The following is an 18,631-nucleotide window of genomic DNA, read 5'->3' on the forward strand; positions in this document are numbered from 1 at the left end:
CTCTGAGGCGGCTCTGCTTCTGCTGCTCTACTGCAACGAGCATCCAAGGGGGTGGAAGCTCCCAGTGGGATCTCTGATGCTTAGGCCCGCTCCTGCCCCCAGACACTTACACCGCCGCCCACCAGCATCACCCCACACTTCACTGAGCTCCGGCAGCAGAGCATTGCCCAAAGCTGGAGGCTGCAAAACCTATCCACAGGCTTAATGTGAATTTCCTTTCCCAGATACTGTTTTACATTCTCCAGCTCCTTGGAAGTAGACTAGGATGATTTCCCATGGCGTTTTGTTTGTTTGTTTGTTTGTCTGAAATACACTGGCGCTTCAGAAGAATTGAGTTTCCCCTGGCAGTGTTGGCAACCGACAAGGTTTTAAAGCAGGGACATTCCTATGAGTGCCAAGCATCCACAGCACCAAGGCTCACAGTGGCGTTATTTGGTACAAATCCGTATGAGAGACAGAGCTGCTGACAGCTAATCTCTTTCCACTTGTCCCCTGCCCTGATGTGTGGGCTGTGCTGCACGTTCTTTGAAGACACCAGATGTCTGAATTAAATCCTTTCCATAACAAATGGGAAGTGTTATGCCAGCTTCCCTACTGTTTTAGCAATCTTGGCTTCAGGGGGTCATCACCTGGTCATTGGTGGCATCAGCTGTAGCCCTGATACTACTCTCCTCTTTGCTTAAACAATGGCATTAAGCTGGTTTTGTCCCAGAGACACCAGGAGGGATGCACGCACCCCTCGGCGCTGTTAACGTCATTCACAGCTTCCTATCATCTCAGGCAATTTTTTTATAAACCCATAGTATCTCAATCAAGCACATAATGCTGTGCATGATAAGTCAGACATAACTAAGTCTGAAATAAGTCCTATTAATAAAACTGTCGCTAACCAGCAGCCAAAAGGTTATCTGGGGGAAAGCATTTAGACAATGCAAGCAAGGAGTCCCTCCAGAAAAGAAACAATGTTCTTCTTGTTTCATAGTACACTGAGGAATCCTAATACAAACAGCAAGGTTTTCACTTAGCCATGGCAGGGCTACTTCTGGAGAAGGAGAAGGGTTGTTGGGTTTTTTTTGTTTTTTTATTGTGCTCTTGGGAGACCAATTTAGGAGGCAGAAATGCAGCAGATGGAAAGAGGCCCAGAAGACCATCAAGATCAGTATCATTGTGTTGAGGTTACATTTGTATTTCACAAGCGTGTGGTTTTTTTCCACTAAGACCTTTTTAAACTTATTAATACACATTATCGCCATCATGCCCTCTCCCGTTACTTTCTGCTCAGAGCAGTTACGATGTACATAAACTCCTCCACTGTCCATGGGTAAACCTTGACACATGGTCAAGTCTCATACAACTCCATCCCCTACTGTTGTTTGATAGTTACTCCTGATCTCTCTCCTCCTCTGCCTTCTGGAACTCTTTTGGTACACCTACGTTTAGCTCCCAGGGTTGCCCTAAGGACTTTCCTCATTATTTCTACTCAGCTCATGGTCTGATGGGAAGGAAGGCACAGTACAACATACAGACACTCGACTAGAATACGAGCTGTGACACAGGACAGTACAAGATGCTCCACCTGGTCTTCACAGGGAACAGATAACATATAATGATCATTTTGCAGAGTAGAAACCCAACCATAAAACTCTACTGATACTCTGTGTTTTCAGTTTTATGTTTGGTCCCCAATGTTTTCAAGAGAAAAATTATTTCAGGTTGGACTGAAATGACAGGTCATTTTGGAATGGCAGAAAATATATTGTTTGAGAGTCAGATAGAGAACTGAATTGCTGACCTCTTAAAATACCTAACTATACTGATAATGAAAGTGAAGTGAAGATAGAAATCAACCATTATTTTCAGCTGAACTGGTGAAGACTTTCATTAAAAAGATACGTATTTCAAGATCAGGAAAATGGGGCAAAGTCTTTGTCAAGGTCATGCAGAGGATGCTGCTACATAAGGAAATACACAAGCACGTTTTTCTCCAGCCTGCACTCTTTTCCACCAGAAGATGGTCACCTTGAATCTTTCTTTTATCTGCATTTCCTGAGAGCTGAAAAATTATAGCAGTATATCACCACTGCTCCTACCTGCTTCCAGGTCCCTACTTTATTTTGGAATAAGCCTGAATGAGGTCTGCCATATTATGACTTTTGATTCACCTGGTCCCTCAAGAAGTGGATGCAAAAGCCTTGTGTGAAGGAGCAGTGTCTGGTTTGGGGTTAGGAAGTGCTGGTTTGGGTCTCAGAGTCACTCTATGGGATGCTCCCAGACCGAGACAGAGCTGGAGATGGGGAGAGCTGAGGTAGCACTAAAGGTTATGGGGTGGCAAAGGACTGTGGAGAGACACAAGATCAGTGGTGCAGCCAGATTGAGAAATAGATTTGGGGAACCCATGAGGTTCCTACCCCAAGGAAAGAAATACAACATAATCCTGCACCTCAATACCTCAGCTGTAGTATTGTGCTCTGGATCCCCGCTGAGTGAGGTAAATCTGGTAAATTTACAGGGCACAGGTTCAGCTTTGCACTTTGCAGGAAGCTTGTCCAAGCACGCGGCGACTCAAAGCAGCCTCATTTTTGGTGCTGATGCTCTGCATCTTCAGCCCGAGCTGGAGCGCTGGGTGGCAGTCCCCTGGCAGGGCTTCACATCGCCTTGCTTCTTGCTTTCCTGTAGACACCTTCGGGGGTTTAAGGAGCGATGTGCTTTTCAATCACTGTGCTTTTCCAACTCTGGTAGTAGGCTATAAATTGATAGCTCCCTTTCTTGGATAGGGAACGTGTTGCCACAACTTTCCGGAGTGCAAAGGGAAATTCCAGAGCTTCGACAGGAGAATGACACAGCCGCTTTGGAGAACTGAGACGGCTTCTGGCAACGGCCAGCACCAGAAATATAAAACACTTTGTAGACTGACTGTTCTCCCTGTAGCAACATGTATTTGGATTCTCCAACCATTTATTGATGGCTGGCTTCCCGCCTCCTCTGCAACCCCCCCCTTCTCCAGCCCCATCAGCAGATGTTTGTTCAGATGTTTGCAACCATGGAAGAAATTATAAAACCTAAAAAATACCCTCTGTTAAATCCTGGAGGGGAGCCTGGGGTGTAGGAGAGGTCAGACGTTGCCTGTGCTGTCTGCTTGAAGTAGACACTAGCTCATGGGTTGGGTCTTTGATGGAGAAGAACCCCAAGGATACAGCTTGTGGACCACAAGGCAACACTTCGGGGGGATTCAGGCCCTCAAACCTCCTGGTAAGTGGGTGCTAAGAAGGAAAAAGGCCCATCTCTCAACCCACATGCATGGGGGCAGGTGGACTCCACCATTAGGCATATAACCATGGGACAGCATTGCAATTGTGCCCCTTGCAATATGATTGTCTTAAAATGGAAGGTCTGAAACAGGACAGGAAAAATTAGTCACCAGATAATACATTTGGTGGATATGATATGTTGGAAAGTGCCCAGGAAAAATGAAACACTTTTTTATTTAAAAATAGCTAAATATTTTACTATTTAATTTGGTAAACAGCTTAAAATAAGAAAAAATATGAGGCATTATTATTATTATTATTTACACTTATAAATTTGACATAAAAGCCTCTCCCTTTGTCTTTCATTTCCAAAATCAAATGTTTTGTCTTGCAAATACTGGCAGCTTTTTCTTACCTTTTTTTTTTTTTATTTTAGATTCAAATATTTTTATATTGAAGTGGCTTATTTCATGTAAAATTGACTTAAAGAATCCCACTGCCCCGCATTAGATCACCCCCAACCCTACCAAAACAATTCTTTTTGGGCTGAACAAATCCATTTTGAGTTGCCAGAAAAGAATTTTTGTGGGTTTTTTTGTGTGTTGCTGAAACCTCCTGAAAATTCAAGCTGGTTTCTTTTAATATTTTAATTCCCCCACCAAGCCTAAAAACAACCACCCTTAGCCGAACTAATTTTGGTCTCAGATGACACAGTTGTGTAACTAACTCCTCTAGGCCGCTGATTGATGCGTCAGTCATGCTAGTAGTGAATGAGACCATGTGAGACATTAAGTTGGCCGAAGTGAAATGAGCTTGATGGGTCTCAGGCAAGATGCAGCAGAAGGGCAGCTGCAAAGCAAAAATCTCCTGGAAACCAAGGAGTCATTTTTTGATGTGGAAGCTGAAGCTTTTGCTTGTACACAGTGAGATGCCCCGAGAAACGAAATACCTTGGCATAGTCCATCCACCACAACCATCTTCCACGCTTTTCTTCCTCCAAGGTCTAGTCTGACAGTGTTTTGCAGCCCAGCGACACATGCAAAAGAGCTTCAGTGTCCTGGGTAGAAAATATTAAGGTTTTCCCAGACATACCCAGACACAACCCCATACCGTGGGGTTCACACAGCAACACGATGCAAACATCACACTCTCCCAGCTCTGTCCCAAAGGTGTTGTTTTTCTCTGTCATCGCCATTGCAGCCATCACCACCCCAACCCTCCCAGGGATGGGATGATGCCAACCACCAGCCCCCAGCAAATCCCATCCATCCTTGTGCACTTGCAGCTCCGGGAAAATCAAACAGTAGCTGGACCCCTTTAAAATGTCACACCCCTTGCCCTGCAACTGTCTTGAAAAAAAAAAACAGGAATAACCTGCCAAAGAGTCACCGTGATAACGTGCTGGCAACGGGGAGAGCTCTGCTTTTCTTTCATGAAGCTGGCAGGCGCAACGCACATGCTGCTCCCAAAATAATCACACTATAACCCAGCCCCAGTTTCAAATGGGCCAAAACTTCCCCGTTGAAAATCCATGAGGACAAAGCAGTATCTGCCATATTTCGTACCCTGGGGTTTGGGGGTTTTTTTGATTTGTTTTTTTAAATTATTTTCCGAAGCAGGACGTTATCCATTGTGAGCAGAAAAACAGTGTGCTCTGATCTCGCTATGTAACCACAGCCGTACTGGATGTTCCTGCCCGTCCCCAGCACCACTAGGGAGCTCAAGTCCGAAAAGCTGAGCCCCAGCTGGGAGACTGGTCAAGAGGATGGAAATTTTAAATCCTGCCCTTTTATCAAAATTTCAAATTCCAATGGAAAAAAAAAAAGGAGAAGCCCTTTCCCTCTCCCTGCACCACCACGAGTTTTTCTTTTCAGTTCAGCCTGCTGGGGTCCTTTGCTTGATTTAGAGGTTTATTTATTTATGTAGAAAGAAGCCAAATCTGAAGTTTCCTATAACTGCAATTGGAGCTGACATTTCAGAGTTTTGTTTTGGGTTGTTTTTGGTCCGCTTACAATGGTGTCAATGTCCAAAACCTGATCATATTAAGTAGTGCTCTGACCCGTGACGGTTTTCTCCAGGCTTTGCAGCGGAGCCTGCAAGGTGACACGGAAAAACAAGTTTCTCCCAAGACCCACAAAGTCTGCGCATGTCCCACAGCCTCAGTCCCCAACACTCCTTCGCACTCATTACAGCCAGCTCCTGCCATCATCCACAAGGATGCTGGAGGCAGGTTCAGTCACCGTGTTTATAAAATGCTGTCACCAAGCAGCATGGCATTCAATGATGTTTCATTTTGGGGCAGAGAGAGGTGCATTTTGCAGGGGGGAATTCTTTTTGCAACCATTATATTAAAGAGAGACAACATATTTACCCCTGCCAGGCTGTGACTGTTACCTACTAGTCAGCACTAACCACAAACACTGAAAAGTTTGAGCTATTTTCCTTATCAACGTTTTATGTTTTTTCTTCTTTTTTTTTCCTTCTTTTTTTGTCTTTCTTTTCCCCCCAGGCACTCAGCAGTTATTGTCAGGCTGCTCTTAACCGTAGCTGGGTTCTCAATGATGCCTTTTTTTATTTCCTTGCTCCCTGTTGCTGCTTTATTAAGGCTGGGCGCATTAGAAACCGGTTTGTTTTTCTAAGATTGTTCACAGCAGCAGACTTCTTGCAGGAGATTTTTCAGTCACATCTGCCCAGTGGCTGCGATGTTCCACTGCCTCCCAGAAAACACAAATGATAGATTGTCACTGTTTCTATTCTGGGTTTTGGATGCGTAATTTTTGTTGGAGCAGAGCAGTTTTTACATGCTGGAGGCTGGGCAGGCTCTGGCTAGGTCACGGGCTGAGGACCACTTTCCTTCATTCCCAGCATGATCCCGGCAGGACGGGCTGCATGGTTCGGCTCTCCTGCACCCAGCGGAGGGCTGGCAAGGGGGCACTGGTCCCCAGGTTGGCCAGCCAGGCGCCTTGCATGGGTATGGTGTGTGCTTACACATGCACCGGGCATTTGGATAAAGAAAAACTTTATAGGGGTATACATGGGTGTAAATGTTTGCTCATCTATATATATGTCTGTGTATATGTGTGTATTGATTCATATATACATATGAATATACATAAATGCACTTACATTTCTTTCCTACATACATGTCTATGCACACATGCACATACTATATATACATACACACACACTTACTACATATATATATGTATATTATGGAGTCCTAGAATGGTTTGGGTTGGAAGGCACCTTAAGGATCATCTAGTTCCAACCCCCCTGCCATGGGCAGGGACACCTTCAACTAGACCAGGTTGCTCAAAGCCCCATCCAACCTGGCCTTGAACACTGCCAGGGATGGGGCATCCACAGCCTCTCTAGGCAACCTGCTCCAGTGCCTCACCACCCTCACAGGGAACAATTTCTTCCTAATATATATATTGTATGCACAACTCACATTGACAACCATACACAGTCATTAACCCCCAAGGCAGTCAGAGAAACCAGAAATGAGAGTGGATGGTTTATAAAGGACTGGTCTAAATCTGCACTGATCCTTTTAAATCTAGAGGCTAGCATCTTTTGGATCTAGAGCACAGATATTTGGAAAAAATAGGATGCAAGTATTCAGCTGGGGTAAATCAGCATGGATGAATGCGTGATTGGCAGGGGCTGTGATAATTGACCCCCTGCTGGGAATTAGTCTGTGACGTGGACAGCATTCACGAGCAAAAGCCGCTAAAGCTGTCCTGATCCCCGTTATTAGTGTCAGTAACACCCAGTTCCCTGGCTATGGCTGGGATTCTGGGAAGCAGCTATCTCGTCAAAGAGAGCTGGGCTGCAGGCTGACCGCATACTCTGAGCATAGCGTGATGATTTCAGTTTAAATTTAGGTGAGTCCCGCTCTGCCTGTCTGCTTTTTTGGGATTCAGATTGCAGATAGGACAGGGAAGGGAACAATGCCATGTAAGATGTGTGCAGACAATGAGACATGAAATTAAACTCAAGAAGGAAATTTGCTTAGGAGAGAAAAAAAACAATATTCTGGGGATTACATTGGCATTGCCCCTCTACTAACATTACATCCATTTCCTTTCCCATATTTCTTTCCACTTCTTTACTCTGGCCAGCATATGATAATTTTGTACATATATATATGAAATATTGTTAGGAAATACGCTTTGATGTTGCTTTGTTCTTGCTGGTTTTAATAATACCTGGGCTTTAACCAACCCTTTTGTCACTTGGGAACCTTACAACGAAGTCTAAGCAAACAGATCAGTCCCTGGGCTGGGGGAGGAAAGAAGGTGGAGGTGGAGAAGCTCATTACTAGTCTAACGTCAGAAAGCTCTATACTGTGAGACTGTTCAGAGCCACGACAGCTGTAGGAGAGGCTGGGATGGTTTCAGACTCCAAGTCCCAGAGCCTGTGCAGCGAGGCGGGCAGGTCTCTTGGGCTGGAGCCACGTGCATAGAGAGGCAGCAGGAGCTCTTCCCATGCTCCTCATCTTGGTGCAAAGCAAATTGGTTACCCCGCTTTTGGCCAGTCCAGAGCAGGTACCCACCGCACGCCTCTGCCTGAAAATCGCTGTAGATACACTCTGCCTTTTCCTGCTGCCAAGGGGAACTGCTCCATAGCAGCTTTTAGGTATTTATATCAGCCCTACTCTTCTAACACATCAAAACCCTTCATGAAAGCCCCTCTCAGAGCAATAATTATCACTGTCTCCAGTTTGCTTCTGCAGCACGTAAGTGCGGAGATAGGTCTTTACCCAAGGCAACTGCTCCCAAGGTCACCATGGGGGCTTGCACAGCGAAGCTGAAGGGCTCTTTCACCTGAGAATGCATCTCATATGGAGATGCATTGCCCTTGGCCAGCACGGCAGGGACTTGGTGACAGTTTGGTAGCCAGCCTGCCCCTGGGAAGAGATGGGGCGCAGGACCAGGAGGGCAGGCAGCACATCATCATCTGGCTCTGAGTCATGTCCTCATCAGCTCACAACCTATGTGGCTCTGCTCCACACCCACTAACGCCTTTTTCCATCCTGTCAGCACAGACACCGGGGAAAAGTACACCCAGTCACCTCTGCCTGAACACTAACCTCTTTGCAAAAGTTAGGGGAAACCCAGAAAAGTTTCTGTTTCTATTAAGAGCCACTGTTCTTCTCCGCCCCCATCCCTCCTATAGCTACTCTCAACATTTTTTCCCCTTCTCCAAGTGAAGATTTAACTGGTTTACGAGAGGAATAAATACTCTGTCTCTACAGTCCAGCTTTCCAGCAACCTGGGAAAAGTTAGCACTTTGGCCAGGGCCTTCTGCATGCTCTGAGCTGTGCATTTAATTTAAATTTAATAGTTATTGCACGTTACACAAATGGCGATTAAAACCATATTGATTGAGGTTTAGCAGCTATGTGAGAAATGCAGACCTTATTACAGAGCTGCTCCATATCCAGAGTGTGCTTTTAATAACTCCCTGCTCTTCAAGGGGCAGATTGGAGAGAGAAAAAGGAAAAAGCAAGGCTGGGAGGCACCGGCTGAAGGGATGACAGTAAGGCTGCAGGTTGGGCAGCTCTCACTCGCTTCCCACCTTGGGCACACACCCCCATAGCACGAGATCTCCGCACAGATATGTTGATTACTTCCCCATCTATAAATCAAAGAAAACCTACCTTACACGCAACTACAGACGTGCAAACAAGCCTACAGAGGCTACATCCCCACCACATGCTGGAGAAGCAGACAAACATGTTGGCTGAGATCTCAGAAGATCATGGCAGGATGTATTGCCGTAAGGGCTTTCTAGGTCAGGACCTGCTGCAGAGCCACTTGAAAACCCCAGAAACTGTCAAAACAGGCCTTATTTGTTATTCTTTCATCCCCCCTCTTTTCAAAAAGCTGCAAAGTTCATTTGGTGGCAAAGCAGAAATAAACAACCTCTTGTGTCCTAGTTTGTCTGAGATAACAACTGAAAAGAGAAAATGAACCGGGAAAATAATAACGGCATTGAAATCACCCTGCTGAGAGCAGTGCAAATGCTTTCAAACCAACTCTTTGCTTTTGCATAGTTCTTTGCTTTGCACAATTTGCACAATTTCTGTGCTTCGCGCAGAAGTGAAAGCAGGCTGGGAAATACTGCGGAGACAAGGGGTGTATAAATGTCAGGGGAAACAGAAAAAAGATGTGAAATATGCAGGTGTACAAGAAGAAATGTAGAGGGAGATGAAAAAATCCCCTACACATGCTTGCAGAAAATCTTACTTTAGATGATTTCAAATGAGTCAGTAAAGCTGGGCTACCCTTGGGCAAGGTTTACCCAATGCCACAGCCTTGTCTTCTGTATTAGGGAAATAAAGTTAATGGTATTTAAGACCCTCTACAGAAATCATCTCCTTTCCATAAGCGATTAAGGAAAGCCACGTTCAGAAAATCACGCTGCATTCCTGCCTCTCAGCAATCCAGATACAGACTCAGAAAGCCACACATTTTACTTTCAAGGCCTGAGGATTCAGTAATGCTGCAACTCTGAGTTATTTCAAATAAAGAAGAACATATGAAACTTGACAGGTTTTCCTCTCTACTTCCCTCAGACCAAGCTGAGCTGTTTACAGGTTTGGTTTTGCACATCCCTGTGCCACAGACATCAGACATTGCAGAAAAGTTATTTTTTGGCAACTGCATGACAGAGACTTGGAAGAGGAAACTGCCCAGAAATTTTTTTTTTTTTTTTGTTAAATCTTCCTACTACATATTTTAGGGTGCCACTGAGCAATTTCCAAATTTTCAAGGGAAAAGTCATTTTGATTAAGAATGAAAACAAGTTTGGGTTTTGTGTTTTACTTGATGACAGTTTTAGTTGGAAATGAGGCAGAAAAATTGTTCCAGATAGGTCAAAATGTTCTCTTTTGCCCAAATTGAAGTAATTTCAACCATTAAAAATTTCTGGGTATTTTTTAATATAAGAAAGAAAGAACCCTCCAAAATTAATAGCTGCTTCAGATCAAAAAGAATCTAAACAGGGAATTAACTAAAAAAACCTGAAACTGGTAATTTTCTTTATCCTTTTCAGATTTCTTTGGAAAACCCTTTGCAAAATCTGTGTGTATTTGCAAAACATTCTGGTACCACCAAACTGCACTTTTCAAGTCTCCCCGAAAAGTATTTTTACGAGAAACGTCACCCAGCCCTGCGAACAAGAGCAATATACAAAGATAGCCAGACTTTCGTTGGCCCAGAAAATTCATCTGGAAAGCTCCTTCAATTTCCAGTGCTGTTCGGTTTTGGCCCTAAGAATGAGTGGAATATACCACAAAGAAACCCTTTTGCTGTGTTTTAATGCATGCTTGCTCAACATCTTACTCTTTCTTCGTCGCTTTGCATCCTGGCCTGTATCTCTTGGGGATTATCTCTTTTGGGGATGCTACAGCCCCGGGGACTTGAGCCATCCCACCCCTCTTCTGATGAAATGTTTCACTGGGTCAAGGCTACAGGCTGTTTCCTAACGCTGAAATCCCTTCACACTTTCAGGCACTGATTTATTTCTGTCAAGCAAGCTGCCAAATTTATGTCAGCCTGGGGCCATCTGCTCCGAAGGAAGGGACAGGAGGGACAAAGGTGCTCTCTCTGCTATTAAAAGCTGCCCCGCAATGGCCAGCCTGGCTGGGAATGCCCTGTGCTTCCAGAGTGACATGGAGTGTGATAAATAAAGAAGAAAAGAGCAGAGCTGCCTTTAGAATGGCATGGTAATTATGCTTATCTCTGCTACGCAGAGAGCGTGAGACCGGGTACAAAAAAGCACCATTTATAAAGGGAAAGTGCTATGCTGCGGACTTGAGCTGCCATGAATTTGGAGGGGGATCCCTCCAGAAGGATGATCCTTTTCCAGCTCCCACTCAAAGCAGTTGCTGCCCACCATGACCTGAAATCCTCAGGTCAAGTTTTTTCCGAGGAAGGACCACAGGCTACTGAATTTGGATGCCCCCCGGCTTCATGGGGTTGATGGATTGGGAAGATGCAGGATTTTTTTTCAGACGTGGTAGAGATTGCTCGGGTTCGGGATCCTGCAGATCTGTTCTCCTCCATGGTCAGCCCAGAGCCAGGATTTTGGAGTAGGTCCATCATTTCTTTTAGAGTAGGGCCTCGAGCAGAACTGCTAACACTCAGCAGCCAATGTCTGTACTGTGGAAAAGTCCCCAGACTGGTAGAAATCCAAATCTATACAGCACCGTACAAACCAGATAGTTCTACTGGTTTGCATCCAGGCACAGCCCAGCTCTGGCAGGGCTCTACTGGTAAGCACCAAGTACTTGCAGTTCTCATTAGCTGGGGCACAAAAATGAGCTACCAGGGGTCTTCGCTGCATCCAGGTCATGGCTCCAGTGTGCCTACACTTCAGTGGTCTCTCTTCTCTACCACTGCTTTATTCGATCTACCTTAGGTGCTCATCTTTGGGTGAAATGAATGAACTTCCGAAAGTGCCTGTTTCTCTTTAGCAGCTGTACTGGGAGCCTGAAGAGACTAGCTCAGGCTTGAGGATCTAACTTGTAGATGCCTGAAATACCGCACGTGAATCCCACTTTTTTTCTTCCTTTCTTTCTTTCTTTGTCATTGAGCCCAAAATGCTTTTCCCTAACCAAAATCTTTGGGCTCAGCAGAGCTCATGTGAGTCAAAATCTGCATATGGGATGTCAGATTAGGTGACTAAACAGCCTTAAACTCTGTAAAACAAGTACTCACCACGCTCAGTGACATGAAATGCTAATAGGTCATGCAGGAGCCTTTGGCCTTCTTCACTCATCCTCATCTTTCCATTTGGTGTAGGCTGAGCAGGGCAGAGGACTCCGGTTATCTGGGGTTTGAGCGGAATTTCTCCTCTTTTATTCTTTTCTGGTTCTTCTCCTGTGCCCATCACAAGGGAATCGGGGCACTTTGGTACATTATCTTGTGCAAGAGCGAAGTGGATCACGTGTTAATTAGTTGTGGAAACTTTTTAGTAATGCAATCCAAACCTCCAGTCACCCTCTGCACTTTTTTGGATTGTCTACTAAGACCATGTGCTTGAGATAGTAACTTGAACTTGTGCAGCCAAAGGTTTCAGGGTGGAGCTCCTTTTCTTTACTATAACCAGCTGAGATAGACATCTTATGTAAACTAAATGTCTAGGTTCCCTCTGTAGAAGCCAGACTGGACTTTTTCCACTTTCAATTTTATTCATCCCATCCTACGAAAGATATCTGATATTTAAAATAGGTGGCATCTGAAATCTTCCTCTGGAGTTACAGGACTTTGTACCATTATTATGCTGAAAAGGGAGTTGTCTCAATGCATCTGAAGATTTTTTGCCAGATCTTTGCAATTTTTGAGCACATACCTAAGAGGCATTCGCTGCTCGCTAAATTAAAAATAAATCACAATAAGCTTACAAAAGTTCTCACACCTTGCCAGAGCACTGGTCCATAGCAAGAATGGTGAGTCAGAGGCCAATCCCATAAAACTCAAAAGGAAACATTTCCTACTGACTCCCACAAGCTTGCAATGGTGTCTCTTGTCTTCGCTAAACTTTCAGTCTTTTTGCCTGGGGCCTCCTCAAGACTCACTACTCAAATTTCTCTGTGCTTGAAAGGCTCAGGAAAAAACCACTGAGAGTGAAGGAGGCCCAGCATGGGCTTGGTTTAGCCTGGCAGGTGTCTGCCCACTTCAGAAACCTTCAAATATGTGAGCACAGGAGGGAAATTGCTCTCAAAGTATTTCTACTGAGATGCACTGTAGGCCAATAATAATAATGGTGATGACAATGGAAACGTGTAGCACCTGGAAGGAAGGAAACCAAGGGAAAAAATAGGTTGGAGAGAGAAAGATGAGAGGGTGTTGGGAGGTTGAACGCCTATGGTGGCCACCTTCAGCTGTCTTGATGCCTGAAGACTTGGCCAAACCGTCAATGAGATGTAACATCCTGACAGGTTTCAAAGGGGGCAAAGACCTGCATCCCCCCCACCTCTTACTAAAACATAATGTGATTTCTTCTTCCAAGCTGGATATGGTATGTGCACACTGCATGGGATATCCAGACAGGCTTTTTCTGAATCAGACAAGCCCTTAGTAGTCTGGATGTCTTTAGTATGTCCCAGGTCACCATCTCTCTACTCAGGGACTCAAAGAAATGGTCCCCACCCCGAGTACTGTGCTGCCCTGTGGGGGTGGCTCAGGCACAGCTCTGCACCACCTTCTACCTGATGCACTGTTGACATCGCTGTGTTTTTCTGGTGCAAAGCAGAGGGGAGACAGAGTGGGGAATCGCTTTGAAGGAACCTGCTCCTGTTGTCTCTGCACCAGAGGGAAGGGGTTCTTCAATACGCTGAGATTTGACTCATGCCTGCACTGGGATGTCCTAACCTTGGCCTAGAAGATGGCTTCTTCTGGCAAGAAAAAACCCTCTTTCCTAAGCAAAACCTGTCGTAGGACGCTTTCCATGGGTCTGGGTTGCAAAGGACCTTACACTCCTGCCACCAGCCAGCTACAGGTTACCTGCTGCTGCGCCTCCCACGCCAGAAGAGATGTGGGCCTGTGAGCTCATCCCCCGTTTCCCTCACACATCCAAATAAAATACTTGATTTGCACACTCAAAATCTCTCTCAAGTGGGCCAACACCTCAGATTCCTTATTCACAAAGAAGCCTTTTTGCCTGCAAAACCCTTCACCCCTACCCCCCCCTTTCTTACAGAAGTCAGGGATATAGCTAAATTCCTCTTCCTGAATAAAAGGTACATTCAAAAGCCCTCACACAGCTACAAAACTTCAAGAAGTCAGGGCACACACCCCACGGCTACTGATTGCACACAGAAACTCCTCAAAACCGTGACTACGAAACCTCTGTCTCACACACGTAGGCACAAAGGTGTCACATGCTGCTTTACCCTCTCTTGTACACACATTCATTACTCCCATAAACTGAATTTCTTTAATACAGCCACATGTTTAATAGAGCATTTTTTTCTCTCATGCAGACTAAGGCAACACATTTACCCAACAAACAAAATCCTTTTTACCCTCAAAGTGTCTCCTGCTTTTTCATTCCCCCTTCTAAGCACTTCTCACAGGTATGTCCACTATTAACTCATATACGTTTCCCCCACCTCCAAGCTCACTCTGAAATAATCATTTCAGTCACTTCAGCCCAGAATAAATTCTCCAGCAAGGCACCAAAAACTACTGTGACGATCCCACCTAGCAGGGCACTTATTTGTTGTCAAAATGGGATTTTTTTCCCCCACGAAAATCAATCCATCTCCCCCAAGAGACCTTTGCTTCCCTCCCCGCAGACAGCAGCCACCCCAAGCTCTGCTCAGCCCTGCTTAATTCCGCGGCAGATGTTCGCCCGTGTCCCCCTGCACATCTGCCCAGCTGCAACCCTGCCATCGCACTGCTCGGAGCTCTGGAACTGAGCAGACAGACAAGTCCGGCAGGATCTCATCTTTACCGGCACGATGCCTGCTTTATTTCCCTTGTGGCTGAATCCCATCCCGGATGCTCTTAGATGTTTTCTTGCAGAAAAAGGGAAGAAACTTTTATTTTTTAGGATCCCTGCAGGTGTTCAGAAGCCTGCAGGGCTTTCAGGGAGAACGGGTTTCACATGGCTTCAGGATCACAGTACTCCACAAAAATAAACGGTGACTGTTTTTCCCCAGGCACCTGTATTACTGCATGCTGCTACAATAAGCATATCAAGTGACGACAAGGGAAGGTGCGGTTATTAAAGATATCTCCATATGGTAAGCTGTGTCCCATCCAGGTCCTCACACAACGCCAGCTGTCTCTGCGTGGCCTTTTTGTACCCAGGACTCACTGGAGTCTAAGCACACGTCATCTCAGCTAACTTTAGCAGCTGAAATGTTGGCACCCAAATATCCCTTTGTCAACGGACCAGCATCTCCCAAGGGTGATTCAATCCATCCTGATATAGGTGTTTTGCACCGCTGCAAAGGATAAACCTCTAGAGAGTTTCTTTCTGCTGATTATAGACGATCTGTTTAAGATCAATGATCAACTTGCCAATGGTTAAAGCTAGATGAGCCAGCCCCATTTTCTGTGTCTATAACAATAAAAGACAAATCCTGGTTTGCATCAGCCTTACTATTTTTCAGGAGAGCAGAATAAATTTCTGGCAAAATGTTCCCCCCCTGCTAAAAGACAGCATTCAGGTGGAAATGAATTAGATATATGGAAAAGACAGTCTTCTTGCTATAAGATCTCTTTGGGACAATCTGTTCCCCAAAGTAAAGAGGTTCAGGCACCATTCCAGAGAAACATTTTCTTTAAAAAAACCCCTCGTGGACTCAGCCAAACTCTTACAGAAAAACAAAGAAACAAACAAAAAAACCCAAACTCTTTTCTATGAGTTGCAAATGACATTCAATTGCACCCAATCTACTTTGAAAATTCCTAAGTATTGGATCAAATCCTATGGGAATGTATATGTGAATAACACTATAAACTTTAGAATAACTGCATTTACTTAAGGGGATGTGTCTCACATTTAGGCCACTGTAACTGAGATCCCAATAGAGACCCAATACAGACTGAGACCGTGAAGCAGCAAGAGAAAGAAAATGGGATTCTGGAGTGCAAAATAAGGCTCTTTTAAACCATTATCATGGCAGCAGACTATAACAGTCAGGAAAATTGAAACAAGAAGTACTTTTCTCTACCACAGAAATGTTTTAGTTCTGAGACTTTTGAGTGTCTAAAAAAAAAAGTTAAAAAATTCCAAACACAAAATTGTGCAATAAGGTCTGAGAATAAATATTGATAATTTGAGACATTCCCATCAAAAGATGCATTTTGATAATTTTTAACATTTTGTTTTGATACAAGTTGTTTTCCTTGCCTTTTTTAACTACAGATTATCTTCTGCATGAAAACAAGAAACAGTTTCATCCTGGAATGCAGAAATGGAATGTTTGGAGAATTTCAAAACTCATTAAAGCATTTTTTTTGAATGTTGTACAATGATCTAGGGACGTATTCTGATCTACACCAGATGGCTTGAGCTCCACCAGAGCTAGCTTTATGAAGCAGGAAGCAGTATATTTGCCAGACCCAGACCCTCTGCACAAATAGTTTCAATTTTGACAAAAGCATTTTTGATGAAAAACATTTAATTGAAAAATTCCCAGGAAAACTTCTCTAGAGGATATCATCTCCCTTTGCTATAAGTTTTGGATAAAATATCCCCACCAGACCCAAACCATGCATCTACCAATGCTTGCCCTACTCCAATTTTCTGTATAGTAGATAATGGAATAGTCTCTGTGAAGATGAAGAGATGTTATCATGGGAGTACTGGATTTACTTATTTTTTAGGAACTCAATATTTTTTAGCACTTTTAAAAACATGATAAGAGTCCATAATTGCAAGTTGTGCTGGAGGGAAAAATGAGAATTTGCATGAATAAGAGTGCAGAGTGAGTAAGTTTAAAAGAAAAATGCAGAAATGAATTGATTTCAAGTCCTGTTTGGATGAAAATGTATTTATGATCCTGAAATTGTGTTGGCTAAAAAGATGCCTGTCTATTTTTTAAGTGGTACCAGTTTGGGGGTTGGGGTTTTTTTTAATTACAACTCATCTTGCTGCTGGACTTAGCTGCCCTTCATACCACAATGTCATAGTATCCCAGCTGAATATTACCGCAATGTCATGGTATCCTGGCTGAAGCTATCTGTGCCCTTGAAGAGAAGTTATTGCAATTGCCCCCTCCTCCTTTTACAGTGCAGGAATGTTAAGTACAGAGATGTTAGCAGAGAGCTGGATCCCACCACGTACCACTTGCCCAAGGTCACACTGGAAGTTCTTCTCAGAGCATGGCACTAACTCTGGTGTCATTACTTTAAAGACTAGCCCCAAACCAAATTCCTTGTAATTTGACTCCTTCTTATTCTGTCTGTGGCAATTGCCTTTGCTGCTCACTTTTTGCTCAAAACCAAGAGCTACTTTTGGAGAATGGCATCTCTCAGCATTGAATACACCACCACCAGACCCAAGCCCCACCAGACCCCAATTGCTTCTTCCAATGCCAGGTTAAAAGATACGTACTTTGATAGAAGCTGGGTTAAATTCAACTTCTTTTTTGGGTTCTGGTTCTGCTGGTTTAGGCGCTGGTTTGGGTTCTTCCTTCTTAGGTTCTGCCTTCTTAGGTTCAGGCTTCTTTGGAGGCATGTTGGTTTGCCGGTGGGCTGCTTTAGAAAGAGAGAGAAGGAGACAGACAGACAGACAGGGAAGACAGGATAAATCACCAGCGCGCACAGGTCTTTATCCCTGTCCGGTCTCTTGAAGTCACACATTGTGTCACTCTTAGACCCGTCACATGTCAGAGCTTACAATAGGGCCACTGCTATAAAAGGACAAGACATTTACCCGGCTATTTTAGAGCCATCGGATACGGCATTGTTACGAATTAGCACTTAAATGGAAAGGGAGTTTGGGGGTTTTAGGTCTGGGGCTGGCGCTGGGTCAAACATTTTTGGTGTGCGTGTGCATTCATGTACGTACAAGGGGGAGGTTGGGTTACGACCCAGGTCCCATCGATGGGTTTTCTCCTCCCCAGGGCCATGCTGACACTCACCTTCCCAGCTCACTTGCTGCAGAGGGTTTCTTTCGGGCTGGATGGCACCGCTGGCCTTTGTAGTGCTCCAGTTCATTAAAAGGCAAGCACGGATTTATATTTAGACACGAGGATGGAGCTGTACGGGAGGTTGACCATCAACATGTCAGCTGGCGCAGGGGAGAATTCACGCCTCAGATCGCACGCTGGTCTTCTCCTGGGAAGGTGCAAAGGACCAGTATTGTTTATAGCAGAATGCATCTAACGAGCAGGGGAAAAGAAAAAAAAGAAAACAAAACCACACACACACACACACACACACACACAGTCTGGGATAGCACTAGGTGTCTGTAAGTACCTCCTCATGGCTGAGATTTTCCAGACCATTTTAGGGACCTGAATGCCAGATTCCTATTAAAATAACTCAGATAAGGGTATCCATTTGAAGCTTTTCTAATCCCAGCCTTACTTTGATTTAAATAAGCACCCTTCAAAGCAAAACAGAGTTAACGATTTTCAGATCTGCACTTGGTTATGTCATTTTGCTAAATCAGGAGGTCACTCTCTGAGACACGGTCGCTTCCACATTCCCTAGATTTTTCTTTTTTTTTTTTCCAAAAAAAATCATCCTCTGTAACAAGACAACCACCCACCAAACCACAATATATTTGAAAAGGGGATCTATGTTGGCATTTCAAATAAATATCAGTTGAATCATAAATCTCTTTGGTTTACTCACTACATCATCCTGATAAGTTACTGTTCAAACCCCTTTCGACCCGCTTTTCCCGAC

The 18,631-nt window shown here is 44.4% G+C and overlaps 1 protein-coding gene across 1 annotated transcript in view; it reads right to left on the reverse strand.

Annotated features, from left to right (window-relative positions):
• The window catches only part of MYL3 (myosin light chain 3), a 35,982-nt gene extending 18,394 nt beyond the window's left edge, over window positions 1-17,588 (reverse strand). The window contains exon 1 of the mRNA XM_069778400.1: window positions 17,331-17,588. Within this exon, the coding sequence (XP_069634501.1) occupies window positions 17,331-17,453 (123 nt within the window). The 5' untranslated portion in view covers window positions 17,454-17,588. The remainder of the gene's footprint in view (window positions 1-17,330) is intronic.
• Window positions 17,589-18,631: the final 1,043 nt, after the last annotated feature.

This window comes from Haliaeetus albicilla, chromosome 2 (assembly GCF_947461875.1).
Source record: "Haliaeetus albicilla chromosome 2, bHalAlb1.1, whole genome shotgun sequence".
NCBI classification, from domain to species: domain Eukaryota; kingdom Metazoa; phylum Chordata; class Aves; order Accipitriformes; family Accipitridae; genus Haliaeetus; species Haliaeetus albicilla.